The sequence below is a fragment of the Diabrotica undecimpunctata genome, chromosome 2 (genome assembly GCF_040954645.1).
Source record: "Diabrotica undecimpunctata isolate CICGRU chromosome 2, icDiaUnde3, whole genome shotgun sequence".
Classification (NCBI taxonomy): Eukaryota; Metazoa; Arthropoda; class Insecta; order Coleoptera; family Chrysomelidae; genus Diabrotica; species Diabrotica undecimpunctata.
In genome coordinates this window covers 167655544-167673073 of record NC_092804.1, presented here as the reverse complement: position 1 = coordinate 167673073, position 17530 = coordinate 167655544, and the positions used below count along the sequence as shown (strand labels likewise).

Below are 17530 nucleotides of genomic sequence, written 5' to 3'. Positions count from 1 at the left end.
GTAGTTTCATCAAACACACTGACTGTACATTTAGTTTGGGTTTGGGGTGACTCTTTGTCTTTGTCAGTGTGAAGTGACGAAGAATTACGGATTGTTCCCTTGCGTTATAGAAAACGTTTCAATTTTATGACGAGGATTAAAAATCAAAACGATACAATACGTCCAGTTAGTCCTACTGTAATTCTTAACAATTTTATCGTGAGCTACCTGAAGTGTAATAATTATTTTTGCATCAAGATCGTCTCTATGTTCTTTATTATCTAATTGATGTACTCATCTTTTTAGTTTGTCGAGTAGCATATTGATGCCTTAATGTACTTAATTGTATAAAAACAATCACCAGCTCATCCTTACAATTTTGGATCCAACGTTTTATGTTGTTACTTCCACAAATACTACTTGTTCTAGAGGTTGTTGCTTCCTGTAGAACTTCTTGTTCATACAATTTTTTGTGACTTTATCAAATATCGTTTTAAAGAACTAGTTACATTATTTTGTATTTTATAACGTTGTTCTTTATTTATACATTTTGCACTTTTCAGTGTTCATTATTTTGGAATCGCCTGCCGCAACATAAAAAAAATCAGGGAATTTTCATGTAATTGTTGCATTCACAGGGTATTTTATAGATGCATAATCTTATTTGTGTGTTGTTGAGTTTGATTTTGGACAGGATATATCTGTGTGCTGGTTGTTTTGAATGGAGTTTTGAAGTTGTTCTTATTTCACATCCTTTTCAATGTTTTTGATAAGCCCTTTACATATATTATTGTTGTCATGTATATAATCCTTTTATAGCACCAATTTATCCTGGCACTCTAGGAAAATTATGAAAACAGTCTCTAATATCTCAAGAAATGCACTTCTAAATGAAAAATCAAAAACCACATGATTAATATTTTACAAAAATCTATCGAATGCCACTAAACACGACACCTACCACCCGGTATCTTATCTTCAATCTTAAATGAAAAACCCTATTTTTTAATATAGATTCGAATTCTACGTGAAAAAGTAAACAAGTTTTATCTAAATTTTTTTTCGATTCGCGATAGATGGCGCTGTAATCACAGAAAAACAGATACAGATCAGTAGTCTGCAAACCAATTTTCATGTTGTTGAATACATCTTTTTACGTACAGTTCGAATCTGCAATAAAAAAATGGAGTTTCTATTTAAGATCAGGTGTGTAGATTTAAGAGGAGTGGTGGGGGGTCGTATTTGTTGGCATTCGATAGATTTTTGAAAACTATTAAACAAGTGTTTTCGGTTTTTCATTTAGCAGTGTATTTCTCGAGATATAAGACATTTCAATAATTTTCCTAAGGTATCAGGATCAATTGTATTTTTTCGATTATAGCGCCATCTCTTAATAATTTGAAAAAATGTCCATATTAAGTTTGAATACGGAATCCAAATTTTCAATGCACAACGGGGGTTCCTATTTAAGATTTCAAAGTTATGTTATTCGATATTTGAAAAATATTAAAGACGTGTTGTACATATTCGATGTAAATTTCGCTAAATATTCGACCGTCCCGCTTTTTTTGCACACCCGGCATATTAGAGATTAGTTCTGTATATTTGTAGTATATTCTACTATTGTGTAGCGATCTTTAACGATGATTTTTTTAAGTATACTTGTTTCTCTACTACTCTTCACGGACATCGCGCGTGTCTTCCGCTAGGTCCTTGTGGACTTCCCTTTCTCACACCATCATGGAAACCGTGATTTGGTGATTCTACTAAAAATTAAAGTATTTTTTATAAACTGTAGATCGAAATTTTGTTTAAACTATAATTTTCGAATGTAACTGTTTAGTTTTATTTTTTGGAAGCCCGCGAGTAGAAGTAGTGACATTATAAATTTAGTTTGAGATGTAACTTACGCACAGATATAAATACTGTCTGTAAACATTCTAGGTATTTATTTTACTCTTTTGGTGATTACGTCAATATACTGACGAAATTAACGTTTTATTTTATAGCAAAACAAAAACTACATTGGTTGAAACACACTAAATGAAAAAAATCTCGAATACTTATACCTTCATACTTGTAATTTTATTTTTTATTACTATTATTATTGCTTATTAGTAATATCGAGCCAAAGAAAAGCTTATGTGGCCCATATTACAAAATCAATACTATCTATACAGGGTTGGGATAAAGTTTGGAACCAAGTAAATATCTTTGAAAAAAAAAGACGATATTCATGAAATATTGCACGCAGGTACAATGTCATATAACGTATGCTGCTATATTTTTGTTGAAGAAAAAATTGTTGTTTTACTGAGACAATTCACCGTGTCACAAGTCGATGAAAACAATGGCAAAATTAAGCTTTGAATTGCTACCAAACCCACCGTATAGTCCAGAGCTGAGTGATCTGAATGAGGAAGTAATCGTCGAAACTGAAGCCTGTTTTGAAGGCAAAGATAAATCATTTTTTAAGGGCGGCATCTAAAAATTAGAAAAGCATTAGAATGAATGAATCAATTAGACAAATTGAACAATATTTTTGTTTTATTTAAAATAAAAGCTGTACCCATTGACTCTGGGGCGTACAAAACCGAATCTATATAAAAAAAAAGTTACAAAATGTACCACATATAAATCAGACGTACACCCGAAAAGAAAAGTACTATACGGTGACAGTCTGGGAATGGCTCGCGGCTAGACAAAACAGTGGAGATGGTCGTGCGGTCCACAAAACCGAAAGTTATATCAGGGGCGCCAGGTAAATTGGCCCACAGCCTTCCCTACGTTACTGTTCAATAAACCACCAACTTACCAATAGGTTTACTACTAAAATATTAAGTATAGAATACAACCTGAATAAATAACAACATCAACCCTCCATATACGCAGTTTACAAAATTATAATAGGTATGTGTAAATATTTAATTAATAAAATAAACCGCAAATAATCTTTAAAAACTGTAAAGTATTTGTAAATATTAAAATAAAAAAACAAACCGCAAAAAATCGTAAAAAAAAAACTATTGTATCCCGTAAACATTAGACAGCGCTTAAATCTTCCGTCGAAAATTAATTATCGATGCATACCTCGAATTTTCAATCACATTCATATACTTCACCGCGTGGGATCCTAGTTAAAGTTCAGTGTGTCTTCAATCCAAAAATACCATTCACAAAATCCACTGCGACTTCGGAGGAACTCCAAAAATACGATTATCGATGTACATAGACTTGTATGACAATGTTGAAAAGTTGAAAATTACAGCCAGACAGAAAAAGAAGAAGAATCCCTTCTTAGCCAGATTAGGGGTTTGAAATATCCCAAATTGGACCGAAACGTAGTCGGCTATTTGGACTCGTGATTAAGGCTAATTTCTTGATCTAAATGCGACTCCCGTAGAAACGTGCACTGTAGATCCGCTTTTTTAAGCGAAATTGTGGATAATCTCAAAAAACCCTTCCACTAGGGCAGCAAATCTCCTTGAATATCCACACGGTTCGTACTAGTCCAGATCCCACATGGAACAGCAGCAAAAAAAAAAACAAAATGCCGTTTTTAATCTAGCCCGAACTTTTCAGTACCACGGTCAAACCTAGAATCATTTCCTTTCCGTCGTCTTCCCGAACACTTGACAACTTGACACACGGAAGTCACCGAATAATACCGAGATTCAAACATTTAAATTTTGTGATCCCAATTCTTCCAAGATAACTGTAAAAAGAACGATCTAAATTAGTTTCTTCACAAAAAGGACATTTTCACTTAACTTCAGCACAATTTGTCAGACATTACCCCTATTTGAAAATTACTAATTTTATTTTCGCCAACTTGTACTTATCATATATTATAGGCAACCGATCTTACACGTCTAGAATTGTTTAAAATTTTGAAAATAGAGGTGGGACTTTCTACTTTAAATTTGGAACGTAACAACTCTATAATTTTTGGGGCATTAGTGTATATAGGAAAATGGTTTTTATATGACTAGAATTATTTTAAGAAAACAGACATTTTGAATTTTATGTTACTCGACTTTTTGCTTTAATGAAATATTTTTTTTATCTTTTAGTCGACATTTGGTTAAAAGTCCGCAGCAGTTTAACGAGGACGATATCAAATCCAATTTTTCACATACGTTCGACGTGCACTCACTGCTAGATTTTACTTCGTCGTTGGATAATGACAGTAATCTAAACAGTTTCTTTTCGTCTTCGTTGCATAATCAAACCAATACCGAAAGCTTCACCTGCGGAAAAATGTCTTCCGATTCAGCGTTCCAGTCGTTGGGAGATGGTCTGGAGTTAGAACAGGTAAGAAAATTGTCGCCGAGGGCACAGATGCCCTCCAACAATAGTTTATTTTTATCGTTCTCTTTGATGTTATCCCTACACATGATTAATTTCTCTAATTCCATTTCTGTAGATGTTTTCATCTTGGATCATACGAATATTGATCAAGGCAATTGTATGTACTTTACTTAGTAACAAGGCAGTTACTCAACATACACCACAACAAACACAACGTACAATAAGCCAACTGTTATAGAATGGTTCTTTTTCAAGGATTTTGACATCTGCAAAATTCATTCTGTGGTTCTGGATGTAAACGTGGTTAGCTAAAGAACACCTAGACATCTCAAAGACCGCATCACTACTCATAAAAGTGACTATAGGCTTTATCATGTATCGTCATCGTTGCCATCGATGTATCAACCGCGACTGCGACCTCCATCACACACATCCATGTATCTTCGGCATGCCCGTACCCTAAGACAAGTTAAATCTTGTTCGGAACGTGATTGATCGTTTCGTATGGAATAAATGTGGCTCGTACATTCTTCGCTGAACTTAGGGAACTTAAAAAAACAAAAAAGTTATTAAATAAGAAGTATTCACTTCAAAACGCACACACGCAGAGATTTTTAGTCCGCACCTTCACAGTATTCGATAGGGCCATATATGCGCCGTATCGTAGCCAATGTGTAAAAGTGAATTACAGCTGTCAAAAATCCAGAAAACCAGAGTACGAAAAATTATTTTTATTATAAGATATATCATTTGATCCAAACATAGTATGCGTTTATTCACTGGTTTTATTAATAAAAATGTATTAAATAGATAAAAATTAATACCACGCTTGTCGCTCATTTTATCTATTGTCAATATACAGGTAAATTGCCAGATATAAAAGTAAATATATTGTAAAAATAAGTTATTTGCTACTTTAATCGTTATCAAGATGAGACTCCGATTTCGTACGATTAACAATACTATAAAATAAATATTTGAGTCCGTAAAGTAACTACATTTATGAATGAAGACATCCAAGCAAAGATTTTTTGGTTTTGTTTTTTTTTGCCTTGGTTTGGAACTTTTAGCCACGTAATTGTATCCAAGTAAAAATATTAGCTGTAAACCTTTGTTACTATGGTTACATTAGGAAACCAAAACCGCTTCAAGAAAAATTTAAAGTTTTAATATATAAGATCAATTGTAACATAGATGTGGATGAAAGATCTACACATTAACGAAGCTGTATGTCTGAGAGAAACCCTGTTCGCGGTAAATGTACTTGCGCAAATGTGCTTGGATATTAATCAGCCAGTGTTTTTCTGTTTTTTGAATTACAGCAAAGCCTTCGATAAGATCAGACATAAACACCTTATCAAATTATTTAAAAAGGAAAATTTAGACGTAAGAGACATCATTCAAATCTATGCATAAATCAAGAAGGCCAAATAACCAGTGATCCAAAGGAAACAAAATCAGTCTGGAAAACCTATTTCCAAACTCTCAAGGAAGCAAGAAAATGAAGAGCATATTGACATGCATCACATTGAGGGAGACACAGAAAATGTAGAACACCTGACTATGGAAGAGGTAAAACAAGCAATACGAGCACAGAAGAATAACAAAGCTCCAGGTATTGACAACGTCCCCTCTGAGCTATATAAATTAGGTGGCGAACACCTAGTAAGACAAATGCATATGCTTATGAACAAGATATGCCCGATCTATCAAAAACCCCATAACCTTCTTGTGCACAATGTACAAAGTTTTTGTGATAAAAAGACACAATTTATGGTGATTACAAAAGCCCAACTGCACCAAGAAAGCCTAACATTATACGTGGAACAAATTAAAAATTTAAAAAAATTTGTGTGAAAAAGTATTTTGTGACAGGGACCTTATTATTCCTTTAAACAAAATACTTCTGGGGGCTTTTACATTAAGGAAAGCCGTTTCAGGCAGATTGGAAGACCGTGAGTTATGGACCCACAGAAGTATATTACGAATAAATTATGTGGATAGAGTTACGAATCTCGAGGAGTCAGAAGAATGGGAAAAGAGAAATATGTTTTGAATACTATTTAGGGCGAGCGTTATAACTTGCTCTAATTAATAATACAAGGGAGAATACATGGTAGAAGGAGCCGCGGAAGAAGACGCAGCTCCGGGTTAAACAATTTGAGAGATAACTACATTCGTCATAGGTTTGTGAATTCATCTACCCGAAGCTAGAGCAAACATCTACTCTCTGTCCAATCCAAAATTACCACACACGCTGCTAATATTGGGAAAAAAATTCTGTCTAGAGTAAATTACAGACAACATGCCTTTCCCTGATGTAATGTCAGTAATGCATTGATTAGTGATCAGTGTAGTAGTCTCTGAGGGCACGGGAGACTGAGCTCTCGGAAGCCATGAATAAGACATCAGGGAGTATGTCGAAAGCTTGGGAAAGCAGTGAAAGCAAATTAACTTGGGAAAGAATCTACGGGAGCCATGTTCCTTTTCTAACTTGGCTGCAACGTACTGATGAAGACTAATAGTCAGAAATGCGTATCTTCGGTTGCCTTCCACCTTACCTGAATCTATTTTATATATATACATATATATATATATATATATATATATATATATATATATATATGTATATATGTTATTAATATTTACTATGATAATTAATTGTTTGTAAAAATTAAAGTATATGCACATGTTGCTATTTATTTTCACATTATTGGGAAAAAAATTAAAACATGGGAAAGTTCCATAATAAAATGCATTTTATACATTACAAAAAAATATAAGCAATAAAACCAGATAATAGACATATATTTATGTTATCGTTAAAATAACGACCGCGAAACACAAAGTACCTGATTATTAGATTTTTTACTCTTTTATCAGCAAATGTCATTGGTCTTTGTATTCTTTGAAGCAACATTATTATTTCTTGACTTTATTCAACAACGTTACTACTAGTAGTTACATCGTGAATGTGGTATTGACATATTAAATATGCTTTTAGGATGAAGATAGTGTACATGAATCTGAAAAAGAACAAATTAAGCCCAAGTCCAAATTGCAGCCATCACCTTTGGAGTTACAAATGAAGGCTGTTGCGGAAGAAGCCAAAAAAATGAAGCTAGCGAAAGGTAGATTTAATTACAAAATTTGCGGTAGAACAAAAAAAAATTTCTATTAATGCCTAGTTATGTTTCTTGTAGAGTGTATAGAAAGTATTAAAGCATTTAGCACAGTTAACAAATTTCTACTCACGTTTAAAAATAGTGTTTGTGTGTAGTAGAGTATTTTGTTTTATTATTTAATTAGTAATGGTCGCCGTTGTTTATGTTTAACGTTCGAAAAGGGCAGGAATCATTAATTAGGAACCAATTTATTATTCAACCTGTCAATTTTCAATAAATTTTGATGCAACATGAAGTTCGCAACATACTATCAGTCTAAAATCATAAATAATTTGGTTTTTAGAAAGAAATTATTATATGGAGGAAATTAATCCGGTCTGTACGAAATAAAACTCTATTTGTTTTATGTCTCAATATTTTACACTTTTAGTTGTAAGTATTATTATACACTCGCGATCATAAAATCCGGGTCATCTTGAAAATTTCAAGTTTCTTAAATATTTTTGCCTCTGGTGCAGTAATAACCTTTTTTTGGCTAATGTATTTTTTATTTGTCATCAATGTTTGTTTTGAAAGAAAAAAAAATGGTTTTTTATTGTTTTTATTGAAAAAAAAACAGAAAACAAATCAAATTGTTGATAAAACAGACATACGAAAAAAAAAATGGAAAATACTGAACGTGGTAAAAAATCAGTGAAATTTCAATGACCAATATCGTGTATTACCTCCCCTTGCTCTAATAACCTCTTGCAGACGACGGGGCATACTCTCAATTTTTCTGCGGATTACATGTTGTGGTATGTTATTCCACTCTCTCACTAACAGATCCTTAAGCTCCTGTGCGTTGTTAGGAGGAGGTGTATGGGTTTGAATACGTTTTTTCAAATCGTCCCAGAGATGTTCGATGGGATTCAGGTCCGGAGACCTAGCTGGCCAGGGTACCCTCGTAATTCCAACTTCGTCCAAGTATTACATACTGATCCTGGCAACGTGCGGTCGCACGTTGTCCTGCATAAAAACGGCGTTTTCTCCAAGCCCTGCCATGTTGGGGATAACATGTTCTTCCGGAATCTCCGTAATGTACCTTCGTGCAGTTAGGGACTCATTTTCGATGAAGGGTAATTCTGTGTGGAAATCGGAAGATATACCTCCCCATGTCATGACCGAGCTTCCACCAAATGGCATTCTTGGAGCAATGCAAGCTTGTGAAAATCGTTCACCGGTTCTCCTCCAAACTCTTACACGTCCATCGGACCCAGTTAGGCAGAAACGGGATTCATCTGAGAATAACACTTTGCTACAATCGTTAATTCCCCAATGCGCGTATTGTCGAGCAAAAGCTAGTCGTGCAACTCGAGGCACCCGGCGAAGTGGCGGTTCTCTAGCCATTACCCGAGAAGATAGTCAAGAAGAACGAAGTCTTCTTCTGACTGTTGCAACACTAAAATTGCGATTTCGTACTTCCTCTAGACGATTTTGATGCATAACCACAGTTGAGGTCCGGTTTCGTAAAGCCTGAAACACAAGGAAACGGTCATCTAGTGCCTTGGTCGTTCTTCTTCGCCCAGAGCCAGGTCGCCTGGTTAGCAAACTTGCCTCCTGAAAGCGTTAAAGCACTCGTTGAACCGTAGAAAGGCTTACGCCAACAGTTCTTGCAACTTGCCGTTGAGTGTGACCGTCTTCCACAAGTGCAACAATTTGTGCCGTTTCAACAACAGTCAAAGGCATTTTTGTCAAAAAATAAACACTAATGGTGGCAATAATAAACGTTTGTCCGTTGCATTTGAACAGAAAGTCGAAGTACAAACGAGACATTTAAAACAAGCGGAGTTACAGGTAGCGTTCATTTTGGGAAGTGTGCACTTTACCGCGAAATCGGCACTATTGGAATTCTTTGTTACAAAGGAAACCGCAACAATTCTCAGAAACATGCATTAGTTTTTATTTGGGTTATTAATATTTACGATAAAGCTCGTTAAAAATGAAATATCGGTGATTTTCAAGGTGACCCGGATTTTATGATCGCGAGTGTATTTACTTTGTTTACATCCAATAATTATTCTAATAAATTTACAGTTTTCTCCTGAAGAAGTCACAAAGTCGTGACGAAATATTGAGACATATAACAAATAGAGTTTTATACCGATCGCTGAGACTATAAAACAGTATACGGGCCTGTCGCCCTGGGCAGCAGTATCAGCCGCCCCTTAATATGAGCTCGTCTGATTCTTTTTTCGCGGGGAATCACTCTGCCATATCTTTGCTTTTGTGTTCTGTGTCGTCTTCCTTCGCAGATTGTTTCCTCCCTTTCTATTTTCTATTTTTGTTCTCCAGTTTTTTGGTGTCTTCTCTGACATGGTCTTCTCATCTGCACTTTGGTTTCCCACTAAGTGTTGTATTTGTAGGTTTCCACTTTAATATTTTTTTTTATTAATTGATCTTCTTCTCGTCTTAGGAAATGCCCGAGCCATTTCAACCTTAAAGCCTTTATATATCTGATTATACCTTCTCCATTTATCTATTTGGCTATCTCGTTTGGTTGTCTCATAAGATTTTATCAACGCTTTACTTTGGTTCTCAGGTCGATCTTAATGGAAAACTCCGATATACGCAATTTGGGATGAGTAAAAGAAACATTGAATGGTTATTCTATTTCTAGAAGTGCCAAGTATTTTCTGTGAAAATTTTTTTAAAACGCAAATTATAACCTTATACAGGGTGGCATAAAAGTGCTTTTTGTATGAAATGGAATTTGAAATACGTGAATTAAAACGGAATTTTAAAATGCTGCAAGGCACATTGTCTCTGCTGGGTAGGTTATGACAGGTCTGATTGCTGTTTTATATATATTTTTTTGGTGTTTATGCTGATATATCTGACTTTTTGTATTTTTCGGTAATCCCAATATGATCTATTACCAGCTTTATACTTAAATATCTCGACGTTTTGGAATATACATTGTTCAATCTTTATATGATCTATGTTACAATTTTTCCTATATTTCATATTTTCTTCATTTATTTGTAGTCCTTTTATCGGAGTCATCAGTCTCTATTCTGAGCTTTTTTTGCCTCTTGCAGCTATTACCATGTCGTAAGCGTATCCTATAATTTGTTTAGAGCTTTATATGATCATCTTGTTCATTCCAATTCTTTAATCGCTCCGTCCGCTGCTAAGTTAAAAAGTGTTGTAGGTTGTAGGTAGGCTGTTACCTTGTCGAACTCCTAGTTTTATATTGATATTCTCTGTATTTCCCCCGTCTGTTATAATAGCTTCTGCTACAGCGTTCTCCATTGTCATTTGTGCTAATCTAATCAGTTTTGCTGGTATATTTATGTTTTGAATTTTAAATAAGAATTGGTGTATTTATCTATTCTGTTTCTCAAGATGTTTGTCAATATTTTGTATGTGTTGTTCAGTAGCATGGTTCCCCTACAGTTACTGGTATCCGTTGGGCCTCCTTTTTTTAAATAACGTTATTATATAACCCTTTCTCCACTTCATTGACATATTTTCTGAGTTCCATATATTTTTTATTAGGTTATGAATCCGGCGCATCAGTTCTTCTCCATTTTTGCATAGCACCAAAATTTTTGGTAGTACTAGTGGTAATAAATATTGTAACATTTCTGTATATGTCACAGAACTAGACTCTTAGTATTACGTACATGGCAAATGCTACAATTATTGTAGATTTTTTCCTGTCAGTCTATCTTCTGTGAAGTACTGAAGAGTTTCTACACAGTTTGAAGCTCCTTTACAAGCTGAGACTGGCACGATGGCAGAAAAATCTATAATATGGAGAGTGGCAGGATAGCAAAAGCTGGAGTGAAGAGTTGAGAGAAGCAATATAGTGAAAATGAAAAATATGCAGTCTTGGTAGTACTAGTGGTAGTATATATTGTACCATTTTTGTGCATGTCGCAGAGCTGGAGTTTATAGTATTACCAAAGAATATAGACGCATATAGAAGAATCTTTCACTGACATTTTTTAGCGTCAGCAAAGGTTATACACTAAATAATCAGAAGTTGATCATGATTTTAGTTCCTTATTTGTACCACTAGGGAGCGGTCATGTCAGCGCTATTACTACTTCTAAAATAAGAAAGTGTGGGGCAACAAATGCAACTTTAGATATTTTTATATGTAGATGCCGCGTGGTCGTAGAATAGCAGTAAATTTTTGCGTTTTATAAAGTTTTTTGAAGAAAATAAAATATTATTTTAACTTTCAATAAATGAATCTTTTTAGAAAAAATATGATTCAAATTTTTAATTTAAATATGTACATTCTTGTAAACTATCATCATCATCATTATCAGTGGCATTACAGCTCGTTATGAGCCAAAGCCTTCTTCAGAACAATCTTCCATTCGCCCCTGTCTCTGGCAACTCTTCTTAATGCTTTAATTCCGATGGATTTTTTGTAAACTATAAATAAAATTAATTAAAAGTCAATCACCGGGGGAGAAAGCTCAACAAATTGTATGGTGTTTCGATCAAAAAACAATTCCTGATCTTGTTAGTACGCTAGAATTGCTTTTTAGCACATACACCAAAGAATTATTTTTTACAATTTGAAAATTCGAAATTGTAAAGTATAATTTCCGATTTTTAAATTAAAAAAATAAATAAGTCTCAACGCCTCACTAGAGCTCAACAAAGAAAGATGAGAAAAAAAACAAAAACGGCTACTGGGACATGGACCATAGCAAATCCCAAGAAAACCAAATCAGCAACACCCGAGGATAAAAAGAGACTTCGAGAGAATACCATCACCCTCCTCGTAACAGAGTTGCTAACAAACCAAGGGGCTCTAAAGAGCAGACTAAGTCATAAAAAACCGTGACAAAAGTATTCAGAATGGTGGTAGCACACAGACACCATCGTGATTCTTAACTAAATCGGGCTCAAGCAAATTTGATCATTAACAAACTGAAGCAAGCACTTGATGAGGCTCCTATCGAAGGTCAAAATGAACTTCTGCTGTTCCATAAAACATCGTTTTGATAAAGGGACCCTGTGGGTGAACTGTTTTAACGAGTATACAAAAAAATGGACGACTGAAGTGGTAAAGACTATTGAGGGCCTGTGAGAGGGAGCAAACTTAAATATAATTGATCCAAATAATATGCCCAAGCGTCCTATGGTCCTCACTTGCGTCCCCGAGAAAGATTTTGATGAAGAAACCATCAGGATCTGTCTAAAGAGAATAAATTTTTTAAAATGTTTCGTAAATTTTTCTACAGGAAAACAGTATAATAAAAAGTTACGTGACGGTTTTTCGTACTGTCGGAACAATCCTATTTTTAATTCAAAGTTATAAAATTTTATTTACATGTAATAAAAAAAAAATAAATAGTTTGAATATTGTAAATTTTATACCTTTTTAAGTTTTAAAATGAAAACTTAACAATTTAATATATTAAAAATAAAGATTTTATTGTGTTAAATACAAAAAAAGACAGTTTGCAAATCAATGGCGTCGAAATTTGATTAAGCGTGGATTAATAAGTTAAATAAATAGCTCCGTTCGTACTCCTCTCCCACTACCCCCTTTCATGATGGTTTTAAGCCGACTGCCACGGTTTGTGTTTATGCAGTCACCCTCAGGATTGTTTTAAAGTATAATAACCGTAACCAAATCGCCCATTTGAACTGTTCTTCTATATGTCTATATTCTTTGGTAAATTCTCCAGTAAAAGCTGGAGTGAACAGTTGAGAGAGGAAATATATTGAAAACTATGAATATACGAAAGATGCTGCTCTCTACCAGTCATTACTTGACTATCCAGTTCAGCAGTCACATCTGGTGTACCGACCAGAGAATATTTTTCCTCGATTGACAAAAACCTCTTGATTTTCGCCTGTGACATTCCTTATCTAAAAGTTCCTCAATTAGGTAATTTATATCGAGAACCTTGGTCTAATACTCATATTATAAAAAATGATTTTGTGGATTTATTTGATGTTTTCCGAGATCATTACTGAATTTTGACAACTGGCTTGTTCGAGCCATTGCTTTGCTTGAATAGTATTTTCTTTCTATTAAGAATTTCTTAGAATCAGCAGAAGCAATCTAGATTTGCCGAGGGTTTTGAAAACAGCAAATGTAGCGTAACTTAAACTACAGTAATTTGTAAACTAATGGTTGGACTAACCAAAAAAATTGACAAAAGTGGTATTTGAAGCTTGGTTCTGTCTAAATCGTACCGCGTTTTTATCAGTAGTGCCACCTATATGTCAGGCTCGAGAATTATTGAGTTTAGTTGTACAAAAGGCTACATATAATAATATGTTTACAGAAATTGTGTATAAACTTAAGTAATATGTTATTGTTAGTGGAAACTATAGGTTTTTATAATTTTTTTAACCGGACATTAATATTGTGTCTAAAAAAATTTTATTAATCTTTTTTTGCTTATAAGTGTTTTGTTTTGTTGCCATTTATCACATTTGCTTAATATTTGCCGCAGATGATGAAGCTGATCCTTGTAATATGAGTTTCGGGGACAGACTAAAGATGTTCAATAAGAAAGTAGGCCAGACCATCACCACTAATTGCATAAAGCGAACACGTCATTGTAGAACCCGCTTCGCTACAGATTCGATATGCCAAACAGACGTAGACTCTGCACGCAGCTTATTTGTGAAACCATCTTACGCTTTAGGTGTGCTTTTTATCATTTTGTATCCGTGTTTTATGTAATCAACTTAGCGCGCAAATGCCATTTAATCAAATTACTGCAATGAAGTGCATGATAACATAGAATTTATTATTTTTTTAACAGCGTTTTCTTATTGTATTATAGTACCATTATATACTTATCGTATTATGTTATTATCGTATTGTAGAGCTAAGTAGATTGCATCTTAATCACCTCTACAGCATTAGCCTTGTACTGAATATTATTGGGATTTATATCGTTATAAGTTATAACATGTGTAAATCACAGATATGTACGAGTATATATATTTGCCTCAATCAGACGTTTCTTTATTTTATTTTAGAGCAACAGTTTCCAATTTTCGGCAGTGATGGAACACTAATTGATGAACCGTCTTTCGACGGAACACCTATACTCATAAATAATGTCGCATTAACTAAATAAAACATGCATCGTTCTCTAGCTTCTTCTGAGTTGTGAAGTGTAAGGGGTGACAAAAATATTTTGTCCCTTAGTTACAAAGTTTACGGGACCACGCATTATCCGGAATTATTTCAAAATGCTAAAAATAACGTAAAGTAGTACGTAAAGGTCATGGTTACAGAACGGGGAACAAAGAAATCCAAATATTATATTACGCAGACGACGATGCATTAATCGCCGAGACAGAAGAAGAGGTCCAAAAATTAACACATATCTTCAATACAACAGCCAAAAACTACAATATAATATCAGCAGAAAAAACCAAATGGATGACAACATCTAAATACCCACTACGATGTAAAATCGAAATTGATGGGAAAATAATAAAGCAGGAAGCAAGGTTTAGATATCTGGGAATAGATATAACTAGTTACGGAGTAGTTTAAGAAGAAATACGACAACAAAGCTTAAAAGCAAGTAAAGCGGCGACTACTAGAAACGACTGTGATTGTAATATATTATGTTAAAGGTAAAAAAGAAGAAGACCGATGACAGACATATGTCATCCGGTACCGCCATTCCGGCCAGGGTCATGTAACTTGTAACTTGTAGCTTCTTGATTGCTATAATAAAGATTATACCATATATATGACCAAAGGAATCAAAACAGTGATGAAAATACTCCGACGAATATCAGGAAAAAGTCTGTTGGATAGGGAGAGAAGCGAAACATAACAAGAGCATGCAATATAGAAGACATAAATGGATGGGTGGCAAAACGGAAACAGGAGTGGAACGAACACTTTAGTAGAATGGCAGAGGATAGGATAGTACGAATAGCACGAGTTATGTCACCAAATGGACGAAGAAGTATTGGCAGACTAAGAAAAAGATGGTGCTATAATTTAAATAGTTTAGGAGGCAAATATTGAAGAAGAAACAGGCTTTAAAGCCTACATACAAGAAGGCAGAAGAAGAAAAAGACAAGGAAGTACACTTTAAAGTTAATTTCACTTCGTGATCTTCCAACTCAGTTGGCTGGTAACTTTTGTCAGACCCAGACGTGGTTACAGTTTCGAGAAAAAGGACAAGATGTTTCCTTTCGGCTGAATCTTAAATCATCGACATTATGTCGTTTTAATTGTTTTTATACGGTTTTATAAGTGGATTTCGTGCAAATACTTGAGTAAGTAATCATAACACGTTTACGTGGGATTACTTACTGTCAGGTTTCATTGATGATGGTACGATAAGACCGAAAAGGTTTTGAAAATTGTATTTTGTTATATATTTTTATTATTTTGGTGATTTTAAAAATAAAGCAATTACACTAGAAGTTTTTACTTCATTATAAGTTTTATTTAAACTATAATATACAGACAACCACTGTGAATTTTTCCTTTATAAGTCATTTTTTTTATTTCGATCAAAATAAAAATCCCCAATAATATTCAGTATCAATTTTATTGATCTAAGTATTTACTGAATTATTATTTAAGTAGATCTGCTCAATTCTATACATAAATACGTAGATTTAGATAAAGGCTATACCGGGATAAGATGGTAAAATCTGCGCTCGGCTGGTTGCTTATTTGGGATTAGTAACCCGAAAGACATATTTAGAAACCCCTTTAGCCAAATTTTTAGCTCCTTATGTGGTCCTAGTGATCCCCTCTTGCAAAAAATGTGTTTTTTTCGAAAAAAAAATTCTTGAACGATTCTTTCATTTAAAAAATCAAAAAAATTTAATAACATACATTTTAATGCCCAAAAAGACACTGATTTTTTGATCAAAATTGAGCTCAGGAAAAATATTTGAATTTTTCAAATAATTTTTAGGTTATGTAGGTAATTTTTGGCAAACTTTACAAAAATACAACAAACTCTCTCTGATATCTGATATGTTATATTGCCATCGGTGTGCGTCTTTAATACTTTCTTATCTTCAAACGCCAGTCTAATATCGTAGGTAATCTTGTCACCTACTACAGTTTTGATCAGTCTTGTATTATAGCATACCATATTATGGGACTTAAGCCAGTTCTGAACCTTTTCATTATCTTCTGGAGTACAATTATGTGACAAGTACGTAGTAATGCCAGTGGGACCAGTTGTATCCCAAACTTCCATTTTCTAGGTCATGTTGGTTTCTAACTGAAGCCATATTGGTTCTAATTCAGGCCAATAATAAGGCCCCAAAGCGGTCTTTCTCGAGGTTTGGAATGAATTTTGTATCTCCAAAACCCTTGTAATTTCCAGAGTTACTAAAAACCCCACAAGAGCACACAAAAACGGCTGTCACTTCGTCTTCACTGAATCCAGAATTTATTGCTTTAGCTTTGAAGTCTTTTGGTGACTGGGAAGGAGTTTCTGTAAAAACACGAATACTGGTACTGATTCGGTACTGGTTTAGAGAAGTGTTAATAAACCCCCGTGCCATGAAGCTTTCCTAATATAATGTACATATAATTTTTCTTTTGTAGTTAGGCCATCGAATGCAGATTTGACATCCAAAGAGACCACAGCTTGGTTGTTCGGCAAAATGTACTGTGAGGTATTCTAGTTACTCATGGTACAAACCGAAAAATAAAACTAAAAAATAGAACAATTATCAAACTTTTTCGTATATAAGAAATGTTTCTAAAAGTCCCACCACAGATTATCTAGAAACAATGTTTGTTTTAAAACATCCAGCCTAGTGCAGATTTTGCCATCTTATCCCTTTATAACTACTAAGTATGAAGCTATTGTTAAAATCTATATATCAAAGTCTTTTGCATTGAATCAGATGAATTCTTATAGTGAATTATGCATAAATATATGTCCAAAGCTAAATATCTAAATATTTTTGATCTTACAGAAGCAACTTTGCAAAAATTAAATTAATTTTATTTTTACACTACCTATTCGTAGTTGTACTCTTGACTTTACGTGCAATGTGCTGTACGTGCAATTAAACACATCTTCCTAAATCAAATATTTACACTAAAAGGCACATTGGGGATTGCTGCATCTACAAAAGAA

The 17530-nt window shown here is 34.1% G+C and overlaps 1 protein-coding gene across 4 annotated transcripts in view; it reads left to right on the top strand.

Annotated features, from left to right (window-relative positions):
- The window catches only part of LOC140435172 (uncharacterized), a 405909-nt gene that overhangs the window by 252739 nt on the left and 135640 nt on the right, over window positions 1-17530 (top strand). For 3 of the 4 annotated variants that reach the window (XM_072523926.1, XM_072523925.1, XM_072523927.1), the window contains exons 7-9: window positions 4053-4293; window positions 7295-7421; window positions 13892-14086. In XM_072523926.1, coding sequence (XP_072380027.1) covers window positions 4053-4293; window positions 7295-7421; window positions 13892-14086 — 563 coding nt within the window. The remainder of the gene's footprint in view (window positions 1-4052; window positions 4294-7294; window positions 7422-13891; window positions 14087-17530) is intronic. The other variant, XM_072523928.1, reaches the window with a different exon arrangement.